The 26272-nt window shown below is 39.6% G+C and overlaps 1 protein-coding gene across 2 annotated transcripts in view; it reads left to right on the forward strand.

The window, feature by feature from the left end:
• The first annotated feature begins 274 nt into the window (after positions 1 to 274).
• Positions 275 to 26272, forward strand: part of ppp2r2ab (protein phosphatase 2, regulatory subunit B, alpha b) — a 49251-nt gene continuing 23253 nt past the window's right edge. The window contains exons 1-4 of one of the 2 annotated variants that reach the window (XM_088624699.1): positions 275 to 526; positions 2697 to 2797; positions 8635 to 8712; positions 25450 to 25547. In XM_088624699.1, the coding sequence (XP_088480825.1) occupies positions 2725 to 2797; positions 8635 to 8712; positions 25450 to 25547 (249 nt within the window). In that variant the 5' untranslated portion in view covers positions 275 to 526; positions 2697 to 2724. The remainder of the gene's footprint in view (positions 527 to 2696; positions 2798 to 8634; positions 8713 to 25449; positions 25548 to 26272) is intronic. The other variant, XM_088624700.1, reaches the window with a different exon arrangement.

The raw sequence follows: 26272 nt of genomic DNA on the forward strand, positions 1-26272 counted from the left end.
AAATATATCCTTTAAAGTATCCCTTTTATGTATATAATGTTAAAACACAGCATTACAAAATTAAAGACAAAACAATCATCTAAACGTGTAGCTTTTCCTGTTTATACCGTTGATATATTTGCACATCTACAGCGAGGAGAGCTTAATATCTGGAAAATATGTAATGTCCTTTTAATGTGATTTTACGGTAACACGTCCTCAAAAAGCGACAAAAGCTGGGCGCAAACGTTGCTCGAAGCTCCACCTTTCCCTTGGAAAGGTTGTGTCAGTCGTGATGACATCAGTGCGGGGAGGAGGTTGCGCCATTTTGAAAGTGGAAGGAGAGAGGGGAGGTAGATTAGAGAGAGTAAGTGAGAGAGGGAAAGAGAGAGAGCGGCAGGGGCAGGCAGGAAGGCGGCCGAGTGCCTAGCTTGACGATCCACCACCATCCTCATCGACAAGCAGCTTGCACACAGCACAGACCGGCAAGATTAGAAACCTCAGGCCCCCAGTCGAGCACCAGAGAGCCGCACACTCACCATGGCAGGTAACAGTATGTGGGAAAATAGAAGTACTCAAGGCGTCCGCTCCTCTTTTTTTTTTCCTGTGTACGATTTTGAGACCGAAAAGCCAATTCATCACGCTGAACCCTGCTCATTTCCTTAAATCACCCCTCCTTCTCTGTTTCCCACTGTTCCATCGATCAGTCTTTCCCCATGTTGCATGCACGTCAAGCAAAGTAGAGAAATCGTGGGCTGGTGCATGTTTTTGTCTTGTATGTGTATTTATATCTGTCGGGTTGAGATCATAACTTAATGCGTTACTGGAATGCATGTCTGTGTGTGGTTGAGAATTGCATCCGCTCCATTACTGTGATCCTTTGCTCCGTAAAGTTTTTGCGTTCCATTTTAGGATTGACTGGCGATTTTTATATTCTTGCGGGGAAAAAAATGTAATTGTCGTTGTCGTTTATATTAGACACTGGGAAATTGTTCATGATCAGCAATATCAAGTTTTTACACAGGGCGGTCATGCCCATATCCCGGTATTGAAATGCTTATTTCAATGTTGCTGTGTGTACTATGTAAAGATGCAAGTAAAAGGGTGGATATGACTGTCGAAATGAAAATATCCACACAGGCATGGAAGGATGAAAGGACGTGTGTTAGTATTTAGAGGGACTTCCTTGATAGCACACTTATGACGCGAGTGATGGAGGCACCTTGCGCCTCGTTTATGAATTTGAGATGGCGATTTCTATTTCGCCCCCATGTGTCTTTCTGAACGTTTCCCCCCAAAAACTCATGGTGTACTGGCTACGTTTGAACTAGTAACAGGATCTAGAACCGTTAATTCGTGTATGGATATATATATATAGTACAACACCTAGTTTCAGGGAAAAGGGAAAATATTTTCTTATTTAAGTTAAAAAGCAAAACATGACGACTTTGCGTAGTCTGTCCATCCCCTAAGCGTTAAAACTGGCAGGCGTATCCTTGCGCTCTCCTAAGTCTCTGAATAGGTCTATTATGTAATGTAACTACAGTGCATTTCTGGCTGCATGTATAATCAGTTTTTTTAAGCGTATTTATAGCCTGCGGTGATTTAATACTTATTTGTTTTGCAGATGCAGGGGTTGAGGTAGTTGTAGAGACACTTGTGGGTTTTTATCATATGGAACTGGGATTGTAAGTTAGTCACTGACAACAGCATTCCCACCGTATTCCAGTATATCTCACACTAACCGTGCATTCTGTCTTTATTGTAGTAGCAATAGTATTAATATTTTCTTTAACAAGCATTAATGAAACGTTAGCCTTCTGCCACAATTATTTTTAATGCCAAGTCCAAAATTGAGTGCTGATTAAAAGCTGGATTTGTCACTTTTCGGTTATGCATTTATATAGACTTGCACTGTGTATGATGTACAAAACAAGCTCAACCCATGTGTAATACACTGAATTAAAAAAATAGATATAAAAATCATGAACTAAAACCCAGATGAGTGAGTTATGTTTTTTAGTTAGTATTGGGTATGATCTCCCTGAGGCCTGGCTTTCACTCTTTTGGTAGACTGTGAGATGCCCTGCCACTCTTATTGTGCAGCTGTGGCAAGCTGGGAGAGTTGGCAGCATTGGCAACATGGTCCCACTGATGTTCCGAAGGACTTAAAAAACACTGGCCATGGCAAGACCTCGAAATTTGCTTGCAGTCATGTCGCTGTAATCTTTGCACTTTGTGGTCTCGCATTGTCCTGCTGACAAATCTGTGCTTTTTGATTGGCCTGAAAAAACAGGGGGAAAAGTGTCAGCACAAGGGCTTTGTTAGTGTCGCCAAGCTGTAAGGTTGCCCACAATCTGCCCCAAAAGTGTTCTTGTGTTCAAGTAGATTCCTTCCCACATCCTCGCATTTTCACTGCCTTGCCAGTAATCTTGAACAAAGCAACAAGCGGTGTAACACTCATCATGGCACCTTCCTGTACGATTTCTTCCTTCAGGTCTGTCAAGTTCAAAATGGCATTCCTTGGTGCCATTTTGCACTGTTCACCACACCACCACCTCAGACGTTCTTTGGCCCACAGAAAATGACAACTTCACCTTTCAATGCGATACCCCTGAACGCCCTCTGAGCATTCAGGTCATTTTCATGTAGACTGCAAGCTAGAGCCGTCCTGCTGATGCGTGCCTTGTTTCTTCCTGGAATTTCTTGTACTATAGCTACAGCAGTCTGAAAACGATTACGCAGATGGATCAGATGGATGTGACGGTCCTGAGCCGTTGCGGTGACCCTCTGCCTTCCAGGATGTGGCCTGTTACTGGTGAGCCAGTTTCCTGGTTTCTCTGAATTAGTCTGCTGATTGGTGAAGCAGAACATCTCATTCTCTGGGCAACTGCTGTCACAGACAGGCCACCTTCAGTCATGCAAGTAGCAATTAAGCGATCTTCATTACTCACAAACTGGGCATGGATGTACTGTCCTTATATTAATTAAAATAATCTTTGTGAATGGTTGTTTATGCAGGTTCTCAATTAGTTCATTTTGGCAACTTAAGTACAATTTAAATACCAAACTCGGCACCTGGTATTTTTTTAAATTGCATGACCTGAACAGGTTGTTTTTCCCATGAAACAGTAAATAATCAACAAACCTGTCTGCTCACTATTAAGAATTTAAATAACCCTATGCGCCCAATGAGGTAGTGATGTAAAACCTAGACTTGATGTTATAGTCTATTAGCACCTATTTTCAGAACTTAGAAATGGAGAGATTTTCTGATCTTGACCACTTTTCAAGACACGCCATTCAGTAATGAACAATTTTTAAAAACAAATTATTTTTTATTTGTAATCTCAATTATCTTATTTTAATGATAAAGTCTTAAAAGAAGAACTGCAGGTCAGTAGATGTACTGTTAACTTTGGTATGGAGAAGATCCACTGTCTGACAGGTTTAATTTGACATAGCACTCATACTACTAGATTGGGGTATAAAACATCTCCTTGCTTCTGGGGACAGGAAGGCCATTTTTGAAGACCCTTATTTGACATCCACTGATGTAGAATATTGGTATGCCTGTCAGAAACTTTGCCACTCACTTCTGTAAGTGTTCAGCATGGAATGGTTCCCATATTATGTACTGTAGTATTTGCCGCGTATTGCAAGATGGGTCGGTAGTTTGGAGCTTTTAGGGCCACAGATGTGGAGAATACAATCTCATGTTGCTGTATAACACTAATGTATCTGCCTTCCCGGTTGTCTGGAATCTCATCCCTTGCTGAGGGGTACTCAGAGTAGCTCAGTGGTCCAATATTTACGACAGAACCAATTAGTAGGAAGTTGGTGATCATGTCCCGGAATTACTGCTGCTTTACTGTGTGTCACTGTGAGAAAGCTATTGAACCTCCTTGTGTTTCGTTTGTTGAATGAGGCTTAAAATCAAGTTCCTGTTGTGAATGTGGTGGTAGTTGTTGATCCATTGTTGAATGGTCCCCCTTCCTTGGTCAGAAAACCTTGGGATAAAATAATCTGCTTTATAAAATTACTGCACTGGGCCCACCTCAACCAAGAAGCTAAGCAGGTGTGAGCCTGGTCAGTACCTGGATGGGAGACCTCCTGGGAAAAACTAAGGTTGCTGCTGGAAGAGGTGTTAGTGGGGCCAGCAGGGGGCGCTCACCCTGCGGTCCATGTGGGTCCTAATGCCCCAGTATAGTGACGGGGACACTATACTGTAAACAGGCGCCGTCCTTCGGATGAGACGTAAAACCGAGGTCCTGACTCTCTGTGGTCATTAAAAATCCCAGGGCGCTTCTCGAAAAGAGTAGGGGTGTAACCCCGGTGTCCTGGCCAAATTTCCCCCCTGGCCTTTACCCCATCATGGCCTCCTAATAATCCCCCTCTATGAATTGGCTACATTACTCTGCTCTCCTCCCCACTGATAGCTGATGTGTGGTGAGCGTTCTGGCGCACTATGGCTGCCGTCGCATCATCCAGGTGGATGCTGCACATTGGTGGTGGCGGAAGGGAGTCCCCATTACCTGTAAAGCGCTTTGAGTGGAGTGTCCAGAAAAGCGCTATATAAGTGTAAGCAATTATTATTATTATTATTATTATTATTATTATTGATCCAATGGTTTGGATGGAACTTTGTATTGCAACACCTGAGGTAATGTTGCAGAAAGCCAGGGGTCCTGATGCCTTAGTGGGAGTGTATTATACTGGATGCAATATATGTATATATGTTTCGTACTGAGGACCAAACCCAATAACAATAGAAAAACTCAGGTCTATTTTTCTCTTCCGTCTCCTGCTCCCTTCACCTGACATACTTTCCCATCTTGACCTGATCAAATGTTATTCTCCCATTGGAAAAACATCTTGTCTTTGTTAATCCCATCAGTAAATTTCAGGTAAGATTAATACTGAGATGGTTCACTTTTTAGACCACTAATCTCACATCTGGTCCTGCATGGAAATGTAATTTTTGTAATGTGGTCGTAATAATTCTGTTTTAAAACTGGTTATTTACAGGGCACATTTTGTCTTTTTTTCTTCTCTGATACTGACATTCAACAAGACCCAGCTTGGTGAAATCTGGGTTGTCAGGTAATGGAATCACAGACACCCAAGTGGACCCTGGCGGCCTTTTGTCACTTGTAACCCTTCTTGATGTATTTAGACTCACAATCACAGAGAAGCATTTTTGCAAACTGCAAGTTTTTCCAACACCTTTAAAGCAGAAGTACAAATACATTTAGTGCTTTTTTTATTTTCTGTGTAGGAGTGTTTTCAGGAAATTGTGAATGTGAAGACTATGGTCAAGAACCTCAGCTTTTATAATTTTACCTTGTGCTGAAATAGATCTGCCTTTACATGGCTGTTGAACAAGTTATTTTAATGTATTCTTATTCTTAAAGCATTCTGGTTATGTGTTTGATGAGATAGATGCAATGATATGCATTTTAAAATCCCAATACAGCCACCCACGACTGTTGCTGAAAAGTCAGCTATTGTAAGTACTGGTTGTCCATTCAGTCCTGCTGATTTCTAGGGTCGTAGTATTAGCAAATACTTGGCTAAATATAAGACCCAATATAGTAATTTTGTTTTCATATCGGTCTGTATCAAAGTCTGAATACTGTGTTTTGAAATATTTGCAGGGCGTGTGCATAATTATATCACAAAGTTGAGATATACCCTTGCTTTTGAAAAGTGAGGGCGTAAAGCACATTTGTCTTGATTATTGTAGCCATAATCAACAATATAAAGTCAAATAAATTGTAGGGTTAATATTTTAGAAAAACTATAATTTTTAATGCTTGGAGCTTTAGCAAGCATGAGCTGGCATATATAATTGCCCTGTTGACTGCATACAGCTTTAAGTTTAATTTTGAGCTCAGTGGTGTTTCATAGGTCTTAAAAGTTGCTCTTACTTTAGATCCCTAATGAATACAGTCTGTCCAAATGCTTGTATGGGATATCTGTGGATATATTTTAACAGTGTAAGTCTAGATAAGGGCTAATGGTGTTCCTTATAAATCAGAATGCAAGATATATTGATATGATTTACTCAATGTGTTGGTGACTTTTATGGGGCTACATGTGGGGCCAACTAAATGTCCAAGGGTCTCTCATCCTCGTGGGTGCTCTCCTGTCAAGTATGACTGATTTATACTGTTTCTGCCTCCACTAGTACAATATCTTTAAGTGTATTGCTCAGAACTTTGAAAATTATAGCTGTTCTAATATAAATCTATTATAAGCATTATTTCTGTTAAAAACCTTGACTGCTTTCATTTTCTGAAGGCCATGAGCAAGAATTTCACACCCTACCGTAATCTGGTAAAAACATGTAGTTTCCTTTGAGCTGTGAAACTAAAACATGCAGCAGTAAGTTGGTAGATGAATTGCTGTGAATGTCCTAACAAATGTATGCAATATTACTTGCAACACTTGCCCGTAGTGCTTTGTCACTTGGTTAAGAATAAGAAGTTTAGCCCCGATCCAGAGAAATGTCCTTGCAGCCACATTTTGTGTTCTCATTGCTTACATAATGCGTGCTGTCCTCCTATAGTATATGCATCCTGTCCCTTTTATTGTTAATCTTTTCCATCATAAATTGTTTTTTGTTTAGTTTTTCACATAGCCCAGTGTAGTGCTAAACATGTTCTTTGATTTTGTGCTGACATCGCATGGAGTTGCCACTGTGATTAAATGTTCCAAGAAAAATGGGCAAAAAAGACCCAGCAATTGGAGTATTATGCACACGGCATTGTGTTCTCATTGGGCTTCTTCAATGTGGAGCGACTTTAATTTTGTTTTCCCCAGGCACTTACTGGGTGTTGTGCTTTGCTAGGCCACGAGTAATAACACGTATTGCAGGATATGCAAAATGTGGAATACAGGACACCCTTGTCTTTCCTATTTCTGATGATTGTTAGATTCTAGCTAGAAATTGTGAGATGCAGCAGGACTGAGCATAATAAGAATGTGGCTGAAAGATATCTGAATTAAACATCATGGAGGCCTTTCATGCAGATCAAGCATATATTCATTGAGTAATACAGCATTAGGTTGGTTATATGGTCATAAACCGATAAAATGAATGCAATGTATAAAGCTGTGCCTTTCATCGGTACCATCATGACTGTATCTGTTGGATTTTGACAATGAGCCATCTCGTAGGAAGTTAGAAGTTAGACTTTTTGCCCATTTCCATTTTGATCCTGTCTAATGCAGTGCTCGATAACACATGGTTATCTTTCCATTATGAACACAAAGCAGTCTGCCTTGAAAATATTGTGGACGCATTTCAATTCACATTACATTTTCCGAATATAGTTAATATTATAAAATCACTTTGCGCTCTCTGTGCCTGGGGTGATGACCTCCCTATTTATACTGCTTCATAGTATTAGGCCAACCTTGAACATCTTCTGCCTGTAATTGTGAATAGTATTGCAGTATATACATTTGTTTCTCTTTACACAGATCTATTTTTAGTGCTGCTGCTTATCACTGCTGTCTTGAAGAAAAGGGAATGTTTTATGTGTTCTTGGGCATGTTTCTCCTGGAAAGGGATTTTTGAGTTGAAGTCGCCCAAAAAGCAAAGCTTGTTTAGTGGCACAAGCTTTCAAGGGGCTCACTCAGAAAGGTTGACCCTCATAGCCTGTACATTTAGTCAAGCATTAGGCAGTTGTAAGTGAAATTCCCCAAGTGGTGATGAACATTGACCGAGATTTGGCATTGTGTGACAGGCTTGAGTTGACCATTGGATCTCCAACTTGCCACTTAACAGTGGAAATGTCAAAGAACAGTTTTTTCTTTGGTGGTACTACATGCCAAGTTGATTAGCTGTTGCAATTATGTTTTTGGGAAGCCAAAGCTTAAAACTAGGGATTCTAAATAATAAAATTTCTGTTAATTCGCCACTGTTGTGTAAATGTTCCTTCCCTCACTCCAAACTTGTGTTCTCTAACAAGGTCTAGTATTGCCAATATTGGTGAATATCCAGTAAGGGGGAGGGGGGGGATTCTAAGCTACATTCACTGACTTGTGTGTGGTTCAAAAATTGATTTGTGTCTGGAACTGCAGAAGTACCTTGGTTCTGAGCACTGGACCCCAGAAATGCAATCAGAGTGATTTTAATGGGATAGGCACATAATTATAGCATTACAAAATGAAATGTTAAGAGTTAAAAAAAGTTCTAGGTAATGAACAATTTTCGAATAAACACATTATCAAGCACATTTATTGGAATATCTTTGCTGTTTATCATAGTAATCTTTTTTAAAAAAATCTTAATGCATTAAATATTTCTTTTTTGCTTTTTCCTTACCCCATCAGAATTTAGCTCAGTCACTCACTATTTGAACTGGAGATATCTTATTAAAGGGCATAACGCTAGTGGATCACGTGCTATGCAGATTGTGAGTACAGTGTGCCAAGGTCACATGGTTTATGCACCATGTATCCAGCAATGTCAGCATAGGCTGCTTCAGGCTATAACTGAAAACTTTGTAAGGCTACCTGGCACTGTTGTAATCTGGCTTTGCACACAGCTGTGCGATGTTGCTAACCGAAGAAAGGCTGCTGTGTGCAGTAATTGAAAAGGGGCGGGTTGCTGTTGAAACTGACTGTGTGACTGTTGCTTTCCAGGAGCCGGAGGTGGGGGGAATGACGTGCAGTGGTGCTTCTCTCAGGTTAAAGGTGCCATAGACGACGATGTGGCTGAAGGTAAGACAGCTTGTCCTGCTCTTCTAACCTGTCAAGCCTTAACTTGTGGGTTTTCTCGTGTTTTGCGTTTAAGTTTTATACTTCTTTTCTTTGGCTTGTCTTGTTGTATATGGAGTTGGCTGTCTGGCCTATATTCATCATCCTACAGCTTAATTCTGTACTTTTATATGTAGACTTATTTTTTTTGTACTTAATGCTTGTTGCATTTGTTTATACCACTGACCTAGTAAATAACTTCTTTAGTCAAGGGTTGATTCTTTCTTTCTTTGAAGCATTATGCGAAAGCTTTTAGGTTAGAAAAAACCTTGTTCTCTCTCATTTTGCAAAACTCTAAAGCCAAGCTTTCTGTTCCATTTCTGTAATTTCATTTAAAAAGGAGAAGGAAGACTTAGATGGCTTTGTCAGTTGTTGTTTTTAGTTCTGATTGAAATAGTGAAACATTGCTCTGAAATGGGCTTGAAGGCTTCCCCAAAGCCCTGCTTTGCAACCATTTTAGGGCAAACAAGGAGAATCTAAAAAGTCTAACACCTATTAACCCTTATGGAATGTTGAACAGGTCATTTGGTATAAAATTGCTTAAAATATTACTTGTCTTATGCTGCAAGCACAACAATATATGCAGATTTAAAAACGGAAAAGGTGAATGTACTGAGCAAAACCTCCTGTGCTGTTTATTTAATAGTCTTGGCTGTCATAAATGAGTCCCATTTAGCAGGAAAAAATGATCCCCTTTTGATGTTTGTTTTAGTCTTTTATCATAGCACTTAAATCTGAGAATACAGACTGGGTCTGTGAAATTTCTGGGGAGACACCATGTCTGTTTTTTTAAACAGATTTAATACAATTTGATTTATGTCTGGATTAAATAAAAACTTTGACCACCCACTAGTTTCACATTCCAAAGGAGTATAGTACTGTGGATGTAGGTTAAATGGCTTTTCTTGACAGTACTGTAAAGATCGGCATTTTCTATTGCCCTTTTATGGTGGATCTTTGGAAAATAATTAAAATACAGTATCAAAAACTTAAGAAGACTTACTGCTCCTAACTTTAGAAAAGGAACAAATCCATTCAGTCTGTATCTCCAGTTCTTCAAAGTTTCAATACCTGAAGGTTTTATAGGCATCTTTCCTCCAATACAAGACTACCATTGGTATGCATCTTGTGCTTAGAGTTTTCAGTAACACTGCGCAGAAGGACTGTGCATTTTATTAGTGTTAACATAGTGTTATTTTTCTGCTTAATTATAGTTCATGTAGATTTCTACTTACACAGCAGGAAAAGCCATGTCTTTTAGGGTGAATGCCTATTATGATTCCCTGTATATTTGGACTTGGGGGGGGGGCAGTCATGTAGAAAGTTTATAAATTGCAATTAATGCTCTGGACCCCCGAGTGCAATCTTCTGGCAGAGATAAAGACCAAAAAGAGGTGCATGGTAGAAAGGAATTTTGGGAAGATATACTTGCTTATCACTACTAAATATTTCACATGTGTGATTTCTGTAACAGAAATGGATAACAGCTCCTTAGAGTTGTGGCTATTATGGTCATGTGTTAAGTTCCAAATTAGACATTAAAACTCTAAAAGAAACCTCTCAGAATGTATTATGAAAGCAAAAAAGAATCTTTTGTGTTTAACTTGCTTAATTGAAGTTATGACTGCAGTATATTGTGTTCTCTATGGGAGTATAGACTAGCCCCCAGCCTATAAAGCAGCGTGTTATACTTATGTACAGCAGAGTCTTTATGTGCGTATAATGGGTTTAAATATTTAGAATTTAGGTATTGAAGGGTAGTCACAAAAAATGTGACAAAAATACAGCTGAAAGAATATTAGCAGAATCCTGGAAGAATTGATGGGATGCCCCACCATTCTTCCTGAGCAGCTCCAGCAAGCTGGTAGAGGTTGGCTGGTCATGCTTGGCTGGTGCTGATGACCCTGGCATAGTGGTCCAATAGATGTTCTACTGGACTCCAGTCAGGAGAAGAATCTGACCATGACATGGCACAAGAAATGAATGCCAAAGTCTTATCAATCATAACACTGTGTGGTCTTGCATTTTTCTGCTGGAAGATCCACACATCCAGTTGACTAGGAGGAAAGGATAAATAATCTCTGAGCGGTACGGTTGTCCTCAGTCTGGGTCCAAGGCATTCTTTTGTTGAAAATCTCCTCCAGTATCAAGCTTTCATCACCCAGCAAGTTGGTTTAAATAATGCAAGTCACCACAGTCTATCGGGGGGGCAAAACAGTGCTCATCAGTGAATAAAGCATTCCACTATTGTCTCCTGCCACCACAGTTTTCTAGGTTCACTGAAGGTGGCGATGCAACCAGGCTAGCTTCATTATCCAAGAGGCATGATTCGTTGTTCTTGCGTTAATTAAAATATTCCGTGGAATGGCTGTTTGTACAAATGTTTTATCCACAAATGTTGTCTCTTTTTAACTCGACTCAAATACTAAGCCCTGAGCACTTAGCTATTTCTGAAATTACATAACTGGAGCTCAGTTTTTTTAAACTGATTTAAAACTTAGGCCGTCTTGTTTTTATTGTGTCTCGGTGTTTTTGTTTGGCAGACACTGTTATCCTATCCTCAGTAACTTAAATAATTGGAAAAAGAAATTCAATACACACATGCTGTAATATACTGCCCATTAAAAGAAACATAACTCTACTTATGCAAGTATGCTGTTAAGAAGAATAAACTCTATGTATTTCTGATATTAAATGCTGGATGTTAATTTGTGAGAATTGATTGGGCACAGGTGATGAGATTGATCCAAGAAGGAAACGCCAGTTTATCAAAAACTCTTTGTGCCATTGCCTTTTTGGAGGAATGGGAACATGTGAAGATGTTCCAGCTAATGATGGTCTGACTAAGAGTGTCTCATCACTAAAGAGCTCCATTTGTAGTGATTAAAGGGAACCTGCAAAACACTGCATCAGTCAACTCTAGGGACCTCATTGAATGCCCTAGCTTTGCAAGAACACATTCTCAAGCTGCTTAGGTATAGTAATGGCTTTTTTGTGAGCTGAGAATTTGACGGTTATGGTGTGGATTCCCTATTTCCAAGACTTGAACCCCGTTAAACATTTATATAATGAATATGGATGATGTATGACGTCTAGGGTTCAGATACCTGTGAACAGGTAGATGCTTGTTGAGGCTCTCTGAGACAAATGACAATACATTGAAACAATGTTTTCAATGGAAGTACTACATTTAACTGTTAATTTTATCTATATCATATTTGTTCAATAAAATGTAAGTGTACCTGTCTGATGGCCGAATTAAACTGTTGCATTTATAACTTTTTAAATTAAATCTTCCTAGAAACAAAACATTACAATTTATTATCGGTGCTATTTCAACGTAAATAGGTGTTAATTGGCTTGGTCAGGATTGGGAAAAAAAACCCTGTCACGCTACACTGGCATCAACATTCTGCAGAAGAGCCCAGGCAGTGAAAAAAGCTCTAGTGTCTGTTCTACCAGATAGGTACACCCTCTATGTGGATGAGTAGACAAGAACTAAAAATTTAATTTAACCTGTACATGTTTCTGAAAAAAACATGACAAATAGGCAGAATAGCTGTTGAAAATTCCAGATTTTTGTAATTATTTACATTGACCACCAATGAGACAAAGAAATAGGCAGACAAAGTGGATACCCCAATGCTTTTGCTGAGAGTGTAAAACTGAGGCCCACTACAGTGCCTTGCGAAAGTATTCGGCCCCCTTGAACTTTTCAACCTTTTGCCACATTTCAGGCTTCAAACATAAAGATATAAATTTTTTATTTTATGTGAAGAATCACCAACAAGTGGGACACAATTGTGAAGTGGAACGAAATCTATTGGATTTTTGAAACTTTTTTAACTAATAAAAAAATGAAAAGTGGGGCGTGCAAAATTATTCGGCCCCTTTACTTTCAGTGCAGCAAACTCACTCCAGAAGTTCAGCGAGGATCTCTGAATGATCCAATGTTGTCCTAAATGACTGATGGTGATAAATAGAATCCACCTGTGTGTAATCAAGTCTCTGTATAAATGCACCTGCTCTGTGATAGTCTCAAGGTTCTGTTGAAAGCGCAGAGAGCATCATGAAGACTAAGGAACACACCAGGCAGGTCCGTAATACTGTTGTGGAGAAGTTTAAAGCCGGATTTGGATACAAAAAGATTTCCCAAGCTTCAAACATCCCAAGAAGCACTGTGCAAGCGATCATCTTGAAATGGAAGGAGTATCAGACCACTGCAAATCTACCAAGACCTGGCCGTCCCTCTAAACTTTCAGCTCAGACAAGGAGAAGACTGATCAGAGATGCAGCCAAGAGGCCCATGATCACTCTGGATGAACTGCAGAGAACTACAGCTGAGGTGGGAGAGTCTGTCCATAGGACAACAATCAGTCTTACACTGCACAAATCTGGCCTTTATGGAAGAGTGGCAAGAAGAAAGCCATTTCTCAAAGATATCCATAAAAAGTCTCGTCTTAAGTTTGCCACAAGCCACCTGGGAGACACCCCAAACATGTGGAAGAAGGTGCTCTGGTCAGATGAAACCAAAATCGAACTTTTTGGCCACAATGCAAAACGATATGTTTGGCGTAAAAGTAACACAGCTCATCACCCTCAACACACCATCCCCACTGTCAAACATGGTGGTGGCAGCATCATGGTTTGGGCCTGCTTTTCTTCAGCAGGGACAGGGAAGATGGTTAAAATTGAGGGGAAGATGGATGCAGCCAAATACAGGACCATTCTGGATGAAAACCTGTTGGAGTCTGCAAAAGACCTGAAACTGGGACGGAGATTTATCTTCCAACAAGACAATGATCCCAAACATACAGCAAAATCTACAAAGGAATGGTTCACAAATAAACGTATCCAGGTGTTTGAATGGCCAAGTCAAAGTCCAGACCTGAATCCAATCGAGAATCTGTGGAAAGAGCTGAAAACTGCTGTTCACAAACGCTCTCCATCCAACCTCACTGAGCTCGAGCTGTTTTGCAAGGAAGAATGGGCAAGAATTTCAGTCTCTCAATGTGCAAAACTGATAGAGACATACCCCAAGCGACTTGCAGCTGTAATCGCAGCAAAAGGTGGCTCTACAAAGTATTAACGCAAGGGGGCCGAATAATTTTGCACGCCCCACTTTTCATTTTTTTATTAGTTAAAAAAGTTTCAAAAATCCAATAGATTTCGTTCCACTTCACAATTGTGTCCCACTTGTTGGTGATTCTTCACTTAAAATAAAAAATTTATATCTTTATGTTTGAAGCCTGAAATGTGGCAAAAGGTTGAAAAGTTCAAGGGGGCCGAATACTTTCGCAAGGCACTGTACATCCTCCACTATGAAAAATGTAGGGATCTGGTAGATCAATGTTCCCTCTGACTGGAATACAAAATGGGTCTGTGTTTTGTTTTGAGAGAAAGAGTGAGAGGCTATAGTAGGTGGTGAGTTCTGTACCAAGACCAGAGAAACTTCGGGTCTATTTTTTTTCAGTAACACCATGCAAACACCACTGCCTGCACTTGCATATTGTGTAAACTACAAAATACACTGTCCCTCACAACAAACCTAGATAGATCCTAGTAATTCTAAAGTTAGAAATTCTCATCAGCATTTGCTTTACACCTTGAGAATTGACTACATAGGACTGAACTAAGGTACAAAGGAGGTTTGAACTTAGTTTATAAATTTGATCTAAAATGTGAAGGGAAAACAGTAGTAAGTAATTAACTGTGGTGAACAGTGTAGAGCAGTGGTTCTCAAACTATGGTGGTACGCCATATGACCCTGGAACTTTGTTGTGAAAATCGGGACGGGTTTTCATATTTGTTATTTTAATACGTGTCAAATATGCAGCCTACGTACTACGATACAGTGCGCACTAAAACTTTAGTGGACAAAAGAGCTACAATGTAATTCTTTACCATTCTATAGGAATGCGTGCTACGAGCGAAAGTGACCAATTGTATTTAAAAAATATTATCTCCAGCAGGTAGGAGAATGTGTGTGATTTTGGAACACTGTCAATCTTGTAAGCACAGGAAAGCATAGAAATATGTGCTACAAACGTTGGGGAATCTTGTGAGCACAGGAAAGCATGATAGATAACAGAAAAATATTTAATAACTGTTCTAGGTTAATTTTAGAAAAATACACAGAGCGTCTCTGTGTTTCGCTCCCATGCGCATGAAATAAAAACTTTTTGACTCCTGAAACGGAAATGGGGAAAAATGCAAGCTTGCGGATTGCTAAAGCAGGTAAGCCCACACTGTTTGAAGAACCTTATTTACCGCTGGCAAAAGAGCTGACGCGTATTATGTGTGGAGAAAAGGCTACAAAACAGCTAGACTTGCTGCCCCCTCTGAAAGACACAGCCACTCATAGAATTATTGATATGACGGATAATATCAAAAGTACGCTGACAGAGCGCGTTAAGATGAGCAAATGCTTTTCACTGCAATGAGATGAGTCTGTAAATGTCGTCAATTTGGCTAATTTGCTCATTTACGTTAGAAACGAGTTTGAGGGTACATCCCATGAGTACTTTCTGTTCTGTATGCCGCTACCAACAGGAACTACAGGAGAGCACATATTTCAGCTTCTGAATGAATTTATCGAAGAGAATGACGTCGACTGGTTAAAATGCGTCGGAGTTTGTACAGACGGTGCTAGAGCAATGACAAGCCGACACAGCGGTGTAGTTGCACGAATTAGAGAGGTTGCTCCAGAAATGAAGGGATGCATTGCAACATCCACTGTGAGACCTTTGCTATCAAGAAAATGCATGACGATTTAAAATGTTGCACTCTGTTGCGAGTTGTATCAAGGCTCGAAAAATGAATTCACATCTGATTTGCTCGATTAAACAGGCTCACCCCTCTCACTAAAGGCGCTATATCAAATAAAGTTTATAATATTTATTATATGTGCATGTGAGTGTGTGCGCACACACTCGCTCATGTTGGTCATTGAGAATTTCTGTGGCTCCTATGAGAAGATGACTTGTAGGTGGTACTTGGATGCTTTGGTTTGATCAGGGGTGGTACTTGGTCCAAAATGTTTGAGACCCACTGGGGTAGAGAATCCATGCGATGGGCCCATAGATGCATCTGGCCTGTGTAACTATCTTCAGTCCTTTTTTCAAACTAATGCCATTTGTTTCAAAGACTCCAAAGTAACATTTCAAATCAATTTTTCCTTTTTTTAGTTTTTTTTCCTTTTAATTGTGGATAGTTCTAGTTATTGATTATTATTTTTTTAAGTATGTGATGACTTGTGACTGGAAGAAAACTGAGTTAAAGATTCCCCAGCTGCCTGTGTGCCACTTAAACGACTCTATTCATCCCCACAAGCTACTTCTACATCTGCTGTCTCAAATGCTCCACCAAGGCATCTATTGCCTGCCATGCCCAAGCATTTTAAAATGAGAACTAATAGGGTCCTAAATTAAAAAGTGATGTATATTCTTAAGGCGCTCAAACCAAAAATGAGCAAATAGTGCATAAATTGAGTGTTTATTGAAATTGATGTTCAGTAGACTTTCTACATTGTTCTACTTATTGAATTTACCTGTGGTTAGTTTACTTTTCGAACACACTGTTCTACTTGGTAACAATTGTATCACTTGTATGAATAAGGAGAGTGCATAATTTAAATGTAAAGTATTCTTTCTGACTGTTATTGAGTTAAACCTCACCTTCATGAGCATAGGTCACATGGTGCTTGGATTGGAAACATCATGCAAAATTGTGGCAGAAATAGCATTTACAACTAATACAGAGGAGTATTTCAAAAAGTCAGCGATGGCTTGATTACTGTCATGTACCCATTTACATCCATGTTGGCTAGGCTGAATAAAAAGAAAATTAATCAAAACCATTAAGCAAATGTATTGATTTGGATTGCTTGTATCAAGCTTTTTTTTGTAGTTCTGCATACAAAAAATTATGGACTGGCTTGCTGTTTGTTCATCGTTTTTGTATGTTACTGACTTTTTAGATGATGGGTAGGAATACCTTTCCACCTCATAGCAAGCTTCTACAGTTGCATAAATAATTCCATCACTTCAGAAACGTCACCCTTGTGGATAGAAATGTGTTTTTTTTATCTCAAAAGGCTTGCTACAATGCAGGACAATATTCCAGATCTTTCCTCTTATCCTCCCTGTCGAAACTTACCTTCTTTGCACCTTACGTGCTTGAGCGCATGGACTTACGTTATCGTTTATACACATGATGTCTGCAGGCTTGTGTGTGCGTCTTTGTATGAACCCCTTTGAGTTCATATGCGATCTGTGTGCGTGTTCAAGCATCGGGGACTGTGTGATTCCAGACAAAAGCATGTAAGTGCAGCTCTTCTCTCACATGATTAGCTTTAGGGCTGTCTCTGCCCTGCACCACAACAGTGCCAGCACAGTGATAAGGCTTAGATTGTGTGCTGTGGGTATATAGGGGAGAGGGCAGAACAGTGACAGCAAGGACTTTGTAGAGAAAGCCACTGCAGATGGAGACAGCTGTGGTTCTGAAACAGGCTAGGTTGCCACTTGTGAAGCAGTGTGCTCTGGATTAAGATACTTTTCAAAATACAGATGAAGATGAAGATTCCAGGCTTTCATAAGATATTATGAAAATTATTTACAAACAAGAGAAGTGTCTTTCAACACATTCCCCTGTTTTAATTTCACAAAAGCTAACTTGACTGTATATGAAGAGGTGTTGCATATTTTATTTTTTGATTACTCAGTTTAACTGTATGTAAGTCCAATAAGTAGATGTGTACTTGGTCCCTTACAGGGCACTCTGTGCCTTAGGATTAGCCGTTACTTTAATTCATGTATGCAGTGGAAGTACATAGTGAACACTATCAAGGAGTTGGAACTGTCCTCCAAGCACAAGTTGACCTCTTTGAGCAAGTTGTATTCTGGGTCATGTCTCTAGTCAACTGCAGGGAGGATTAGACAACCAGGGATCTCTCGGCTCCTAGCAGCTGACAACTGCAGCTTCCAGGGCCCCAGAAGGATTGCAGTGTCCCTTCTGAAACAGGCCCTGAACCATCTGATCATCTCTCCACAGCCTGTAATGTGTCACAAACTGATTGGCTTAAAGGATGGGCAGGTTGGACGGTCCCATCTCTACTTCCCTGTGTGCTGTAGGAACCTTCTCTGTGAGCTGCAACAGGAAAGCTACTGCTGACACCAGGTTGATATTAAAAAAAATAGCTTGTCAGTGTTTTGATATTTGAAAAAGCTGAATGGAGCATTAAGGCGTTCTTCTTAAGGTGCATTGTTAATATTACACAGATCCCAGCTTGACTGATATCCATGTGACATAAATACAAAGTGAAGCACACAAAAGCAGTAGTATCTGGTTTTACCTGGCTTTGCTCATTGGTGAGAGCTTAACACGCACTAATACACAAGGCTGATATTTGTATCACAGGGCCCCTGCGAATATAACAAACTGGACAATTCTAGTGTTTTTTTTCAGGTTACAAGACTCTTTAATAATGATAAAGGCATGTAAGCTTTGTCTATTGCCTGTAACCCGCACCCCACCCCCGTCTGCCTGTGGCCCCAGGGAGGTCAGTGCCATACAAAGGCTCTCTGCCCTATGCCTTTCTTCTCCATTGTCTTTCTAGTCCACTTGGCAACAAAGAGTTAATTCAATTTGGTCTCTCGGGTTGCAGCAGCCTCTATTGGAGCAGGGAGAGGGTGTGATACTAGAAATTAGGTTACTGCACTTTTTTCTTAACACATTTAAATTTCACTAACTATGCATCATATTTATAATACCCCTTCCTCTGTCTGTGGCATCAGTAAATTCATCCCTTGGTATAATTCAGCCTTGATTTCCAGTATATCCCTATACTGATAGAGAAGTGACCTCGTTACAGTGGTATACCCAAGCCCAGCTGATCTGTTTACTATACAGCTCAATTCAGACTGGCTGTTTTGTCAGGAAAAGATGGTAAAAAGCATGAGACATTGGTCTCAAAGCTGCTGTGGCACAGCTCTGGTAACAAAAAAAGAGGTGATATTGAAAGTTTGAAAATGTCTTTAAAACACATCAGTACTCAGCTTTTTTCTTTCTCATTGCCAGCTGAATTAGACTTTCAAATAACCACAACAGTTAGGTATGGGCTAAATTTTATTTAATTTTTAAAGATTTGAATGGGATCAAGAAAAAGTGTGCCACATTCTGGCATTTTTGTGTACATTCAGAAAATAAACTGTCACAAATAAAAAAGGAGCCTAATAAAGGAGCCTTTGAACATAACCTTTACTTAGTCTTTGGGGTTCATCTTTTCTAAATGTTTTACTTGGAGTAGATTTCTTCAGGACGTGTACTATGCCTTTGGAAAAAGCGTAGTAGTCACTGGGACAAACGAATTCCAAGAAATTCACACATTACCACTTCCTTTATATTATACCATAAATTTGGTGTTGATATTAAGCCCTGTAGTATAATCTTACAGTGGATTCTCCAATTAACATAAATCATACTTTTATATTAGGAATAACCTAGGTTGAATTAATCTTCTAAACTGGAAAGCAGTCTTTGGGGTAAAATTATGTAGTCTGTCACTTGAAGATAAGGCAAAGCCACTGTAAGGTTGTAATACATTGAGCCATGTTCAGTGCTTTACTACAGTATTCTCAATAGTCTTACTGTTGTTCTCATATATTGAATGTCAAAAGAAATCCGTTATTTGATTTGTGTATGTTTTTAGAAAGATAAAGTGTAAACATTTTTGTAATTGATAAATGGAAAGAAAGTGATATGCCCCACTTACCAAGAGAAGTACTCTTGTGGACATGGCAGAAATAAAGCCATGTCCTCTTCTGTGATGAATAAAGGTTTTGTTCAAAGCCATTGACAGAGCAGTAAGTGTGATGCAGACGTGCAGAAATGTACACTCATTGTCGTGGAAAACAGACCACTCGATGGGGTAGTTCAAGTATTGTGATCTGGGCAGGACTTCACTTGTAGTGATTGATGCCCATATGGCATCAAGTCCTGAGACCTCTCTTATTGCTTTTCCTGTGGTTCATCCTGACATGGCAACAGTCTTGGCAACAGACATGGCAACAGTGTGAAACAACGTATGGTAAAAGCCCTGCTTACCAGCCTTGATCCCTATTGTACATATGTGGGATGAGCTAAAATAGTGTGGCATCTTGGATTCATGCCACATCTAGATTCATCTAGTGAACAAGCACATGCATGTCCATGCTCTACTAGAAGAATGGGGTAGAAGGCCAGAAGCCAGTACCTGCAAACATTGTATATCTTATATTGCTTCCAGGGGAAGAAGCACTTACTGGCTTGTCATAATACACTCCTGGTTGATCAACTGTCAGTCATTGAAATTAGCATGATGAATTGGGACATGTCCTGTATGTTTAATAATATACCAGTCCACCCCCTCCAAAATTATCAGGAAAATGAAACTTAATTTGTTACGGAGATACGTGATTTTACTCTTTTACTTTAGCTCAGTGTATATAATAGTATTGAAATCCCCAGTTAATGGGGGAAAGGTTGCTTAGGTATTTTTCCTAGTGATTGATTTGTATGTGTAGCATGATGTATATGTCACACTGTTTTCTTCCAAAATCGTTGCTCTTTTCTGTTTGTGCAACTTTGGCTTTGATTGGCATCCATTCCCATTCAGTATAAATCCACGCCTTGCGTTTGTCTTCCTGGCTATATTCTCAGAGCATCAGAGCATGTCTTGTACCATAGAAAAGAGCTATTTTCTTTACCAGTCACACTGGCGAAACTCGGCACAACAGGGAGTTCTTCCAGAATGTTTCAGTGCTTATAAATTCAAAGTAATAACTGTAATTAATAAGCTGTGTTGTCTTTGGGTCTTCTGTAGGGCTTCTTTATGTTGGTATCTGCACAGGCAGACCAGATGTAATACTGATGCGTTTCTGTTTCATCAGCACCGTTTGTTGAAGAGTCTTTGACTCAATATAGAATCTCAATGCATCAAACTCGTCTGCCTCCTGAATCTGATTTCCACCCTTTTTCCAGGAATTGATTGAATAATAGAAAGAAGTGTTGATTTGCCGCATAATAATAATAGCATGGCTATCATGTTGAAAAGATGAGCTGAGATATAAAGGGTGTTCTTTCCAGTCCAGTATTTCATCTGCATTTTCTGATTTATGATGATGTTTGGGAGCAGGGTGGGTGATTCACTGATCTACAGCCCTCCTGACTCACAGGTTCTAAAGAAAAAAAGGATTTTGTTATAGTGGATGATAAGGGAGTATAGAAGGTTTTGATTTTGCCAATCTAAAAAGTGCCACACTATTGATAATACTGAAGGCCACAGGTCTGTCAAGATTCCTAAGGATGACCTTTTGGGTTTTCTTGTTCTGGTTACAGTCTCTCAAAATCTATATTTTGCTGAAGGATAAGAAATTTGAACAAGTGCGATATGACAAGGTGCAAGCGGGGGGAAAAAATGCAGTTGATGCAAGCTGCTGCTTTAAGGATGAGATTTTAATAATTCTGGCATCATGACGCATTACAGACATAGCCAGGGAGTTTTATTATGTGATCTATTACATAACACCCTTGCAAGCTGTATTTTGCTTGTCTGTAGAGTGTTTCTCTCAGGTAGTGTATGAGATAGAGACTTTGGTTATTAATATGGCCAACCACCATTTGCTAAGCATCCTATTTTTCCGTTAATAATCATTTTGTTTGGAACTAGCAGCCTTAAGTAACGAGGCTATCCCACCTTGACAACACCTGCTTCTTTCCTCAAGGGTCTAAGTGGGTGAATCTTAAAAGCAGACTTAAATGGGTGTTGTTTTTAAACAACATTTTTTTTTCCACTTGTGAAATGTCACATTTTCCACAACTATATTATTTCAGGTCATAGCAAGGCTATGTCTGAATTCTTATGATGTGCTTTTATTTGAGACTTATACTGTACAGGCAGGCACATTGGCAGCATTGTGAACAAAAAATCTCACATGTTTAAAATACACTAGGTCCTGATTTTTTCCCCAAATATAAAGTGTTCTTTACCAATCACTGCAGAGAATAACAGAACAGCAATTCTTTCTTTGAACTTGCCCTGTTCTCAGATTTAAAAGTAAGAGTGCTACCCAGCAGGCCTTGAAAGTTAATTTCACTCTCGTGTGCATTCCAGATGTCTTCTTCAGCACGTCTCATTTCGATCCATTCATTTTCTATTAAGTGAACTTGTGCATGTTCAGCTTCTCTGTGTATTTTGTTAAAAGTATTCCCTTGTTTCTTAAAAAGGTCAAACCAGCCAGAGCCACAGTAGAAGTTATTGGAGTCTTTAGATTTATGTTTCACGAACGCTCCACCTAGGGGAAGCCTGTCTTTTTCGGGCTTCCTGATCTTGTGTCCCTCTCAACCTTACGTGCTTTGCTTAGCTACATTCTTGTCCATTCTTTTTTTCATGGTGCTTTCCCTGTCTTTACAAATCTGACGGAGGCTGTGGAATGCCCAATTTCTAAACCACATCTCTTGTTTCATGTTTCCAGAAGAATTGTTTCCTTTTTGCACATAATCAGCACATTTTTTTTTCTAAGCAAGAATTACACTGTGTTATAAATGAGAAGCCTAATAACACTAGAGTGGATATTTAATTAGAATAGTTCTGTTGGCTTAGTATATCTCATTGCACTAATTTTTTGTATTATATTTCAAAGTGAGTTTGCACCAAAAAAATCTTATAAGTGTGTTTGGTTTTTATATGTGGTGAATTAAAACAGAGTTGGTATTGGAATGGTTTTGTCCCACGGCTTTGGATCACTATATATGGTTGATTCTTATATTGGTTATTCTTAAAGTGGACTTCACTGTGATATATATATCGGACCATGTGTCAGTTCTGTGGGCTGCTAAATGAAGTTATCTGACGTTTCCCTTGGAGCCAAATCTGGTCAGATTTTAGAGGCAAGGATGGGCCTGGACAGTATTAGGTTTGTTGAAAAATCCCAGCAAAAAAGTAGATTTGCTGCAGTACTTGAAATAGTGTGGATGGACCAGTAGGGGACATCCACAGGAAGCACATCACAAACACTTTGGTTTGAATTTTGTCAGATTACAGTAGAGTCTTGACATTCAGAGCATTCAGTGCAGAGAATAATAATAATACATTTTATTTTGTATAGGTGGCTTCTCAAAGCATCTTACAGAATGACAACAATTATAAATAAAGAATCCACAAGATAAGACACAATTACAATACATAGAGGAGACCGTGGATGGTGGTACTAAGTATAGTGGAAGCAGAGGGGTAAAGAATAGAACCGGTTAAGTAATAATAATTGCTTACACTTATATAGCGCTTTTCTGGACACTCCACTCAAAGCACTTTACAGGTAATGGGGACTCCCCTCCACCACCACCAATGTGCAGCATCCACATGAAGCCAATTCATAGATGGGGATTATTAGGAGGCCATGATTGGTAAGGGTCACTGGGAAATTTGGCCTGGACACCGGGGTTACACCCCTACTCTTTTCGAGAAACGCCCTGGGATTTTTAATGTCCACAGAGAGTCAGGACCTTGGTTTTACGTCTCATCCAAAGGACGGCGCCTGTTTACAGTATAGTGTCCCTGTCACTATACTGGGGCATTAGGACCCACATGGACCACAGGGTGAGCACCCCCTGCTGGCCCCACTAACACCTCTTCCAGCACAGAAGTAAAGGCTCTTCTAAAGAAGAAGGTTTTGAGTCTGGATTTGAAGGAGTTTAGAGAAGGTGACATTGTGAATAGCCAAATTAGTATGTCCTGTTCACTCCTGTGCTTCCGTGTAATGTATTATCTATGGTAAAAAGACATAGGTAACTCTCACTTATGTGATAAAGTACTAATGCACTGACTTTAGGTTAATTAAAATATAATTGATCAAATACAACGAACAGTAATCACAAACTTATAGTAATCAGCTACAATAAACAACATGAATTCTTCCTCTGCTTCCAACAGATGCCAGCACTTTCTTACTCTGCCTTTCCAGCTATTTTTCTGCTCCTTGATTAACATGTCCCGCTGTAATCTAAAGGGTAATAAAACTGCTGGTGAGCCTGTAAAGTCGTCTCCCATGTCCTGTACCCCAGGCGCGTTTATTACAAAATATACACAAGACCATGTTGAAATGTGGAGGCTGGGTAGTGGGTACCTGGGCAGGGGGAGGTTCATTTACTAACTATACTTGTCTCACAATCCTAGTCTGTTGCTTTTAACACCTTTGGCTCTGTTGCTCTGCTTTTCTTCCATCCAAGACCTCCTCAGGCAGACCGAATCCTGAATAAGTAAATTCGCAAATGTTAAGTTTGCAGATGTCTTGACCCTGCTATATTTAGAAAACTGGGCTTCTATTGTAGTGTGTAAGAATCCCTTATATGACTCAGTGTTTAATTTTCTTTCTCGTTTAACTGGTCCGGTATAAATGACCCATGACCTGTGTGGAACACCCTATTGGAAAACTCACTTTCTTAGTATTTAAGTGGTTCTAATAGCTATTAGTCTATTTAGTTGGAAACCACTTCTTTTAAAGAAACGCTCGTCGGTCTGAGATTGCCTGCTGCAAAATGAGTTTCAGCCCAGTGGACGGTTTCAGCTAGATCTGGTTGTAATGTACCGTCCTGTTTGAGTTTAAACGTGTCATTGTTGCCTCCCAGTGTTTTGCAGCATGCAGTGTGTTAGGTTAATTCTGGAGAAGTGAATTTCTAATCTGAGAGAAGATGCAGTTGTGCAGTGTTTTACAGTATAATAGTGTCTTGTATTAAATGTAACAGGATCTTTTGTAATTGGAATGGTTTACAGAAAGATAATTCATACAATTGAGCTCGTCTCCTATACTTTGTATTTGTAATAATTGAGCATTTCCAGTCAGCTTTAAGTCTTTGTTAAACTACTTATATGTGCTCTCTACCAATTGATTTATTATTTGATGTTGACTGTCTGGTTTATTCTGTTTTTTGGTGCCTATTTCTGCATGCATTTGCTCATGATGATAATACAGTAAGTCCCCTTGTCAGCTGTTGATTTAATTGCCAAAGGACCTATGGTGATGCCACAGAGAACCAGACGGACACAAATTAAAAAAGGGATGGGCTGTCCTGTTTTTGGAGATTTTTAAAGACACTGTTTTAGTTTGTTTGAACTCTTGGGTAGCTTAGCCAAAAGAACAGGAAAAAAAATCTTTGGAACTGCACTTGAATAAGGAAGTAACTGGGAGTTACAAGTAGAGCTTCTGGACTGGACTGTAGTCTGTTGTGACATGCAATGCACCCCACTGTACATTCTCCACCTTAATTATAACAGGGATAGAAACAACATCCATTGCTGCCATCTGCCATACTGATTGGACCAATGAAGCAGAAAAGCAAGTACATTTATGTAACACATTTGTTAACTCCCTTTCTACCTATGTAAACAAGGCAACAAGCATGAACAGTTCAGTTTCCTTCCATTCCTGAACCTAGCAATTCGGTATGTCAAAAAGAGAGCAGAAGCAAGTCCTGTGGTATGTGCTATAGTTGTTTCTGGCACAGATGGTTGGCTGGTGTTCATGCTAAGGAGTGCAGAAGTGTTGTGGGAAACCTGAGCAGTTCTACTATGTTAGGTGGGACAAGTGTCTTTTTCAGTACGACAGGGCTCTGTATGGTACACGTTGTAATACCTCCTAACAAAAATCCTATGTTTGTGTCTTGCAGCTGATATTATCTCCACTGTGGAGTTCAATCACTCGGGAGAGCTTCTGGCCACGGGGGATAAGGGTGGCCGCGTGGTCATCTTTCAGCAGGAGCAAGAGGTCAGAGATCAACTCCACCTTTCATACTCTTAAATTTTGTCAGATTTAGAATACCAAAGCACTCTTATTTACCCCAAGCTGTTCCCTTGGCACTGTAAGTAAATAATTACAGTACTTCAGCAATGGCCTGTCCTCAGATTTCAAAGCTCATGGGTTATGCTTTTTAATTGCTTCATTTTCTGTATTTGGTCAAAATTCACATCCAGTTCTGCCTTTGATTTGAAGATCCTCTAAGATCTTTTAACACGAGGCAGTCAGATCCACTCTTATTTCTTGATTAGAAACCTTCGTGTTTCTTTTGCCTTTTTGGGTACAGAGAGTTGCTACTGAAAAGGGTCTTCCACACCCCAGCAGCAATTTCAAAAGTTTTCCAATGCCTTGTGTGCTCCATCTCTTATCTTTACCTAGATACAGTGCCTTGCGAAAGTATTCGGCCCCCTTGAACTTTTCAACCTTTTGCCACATTTCAGGCTTCAAACATAAAGATATAATTTTTTTATTTTATGTGAAGAATCACCAACAAGTGGGACACAATTGTGAAGTGGAACAAAATCTATTGGATTTTTGAAACTTTTTTAACTAATAAAAAAATGAAAAGTGGGGCGTGCAAAATTATTCGGCCCCCTTGCGTTAATACTTTGTAGAGCCACCTTTTGCTGTGATTACAGCTGCAAGTCGCTTGGGGTATGTCTCTATCAGTTTTGCACATCGAGAGACTGAAATTC

Source organism: Lepisosteus platostomus, chromosome 3 (assembly GCF_059453375.1).
Source record: "Lepisosteus platostomus isolate fLepPlt1 chromosome 3, fLepPlt1.hap1, whole genome shotgun sequence".
NCBI lineage: Eukaryota > Metazoa > Chordata > Actinopteri > Semionotiformes > Lepisosteidae > Lepisosteus > Lepisosteus platostomus.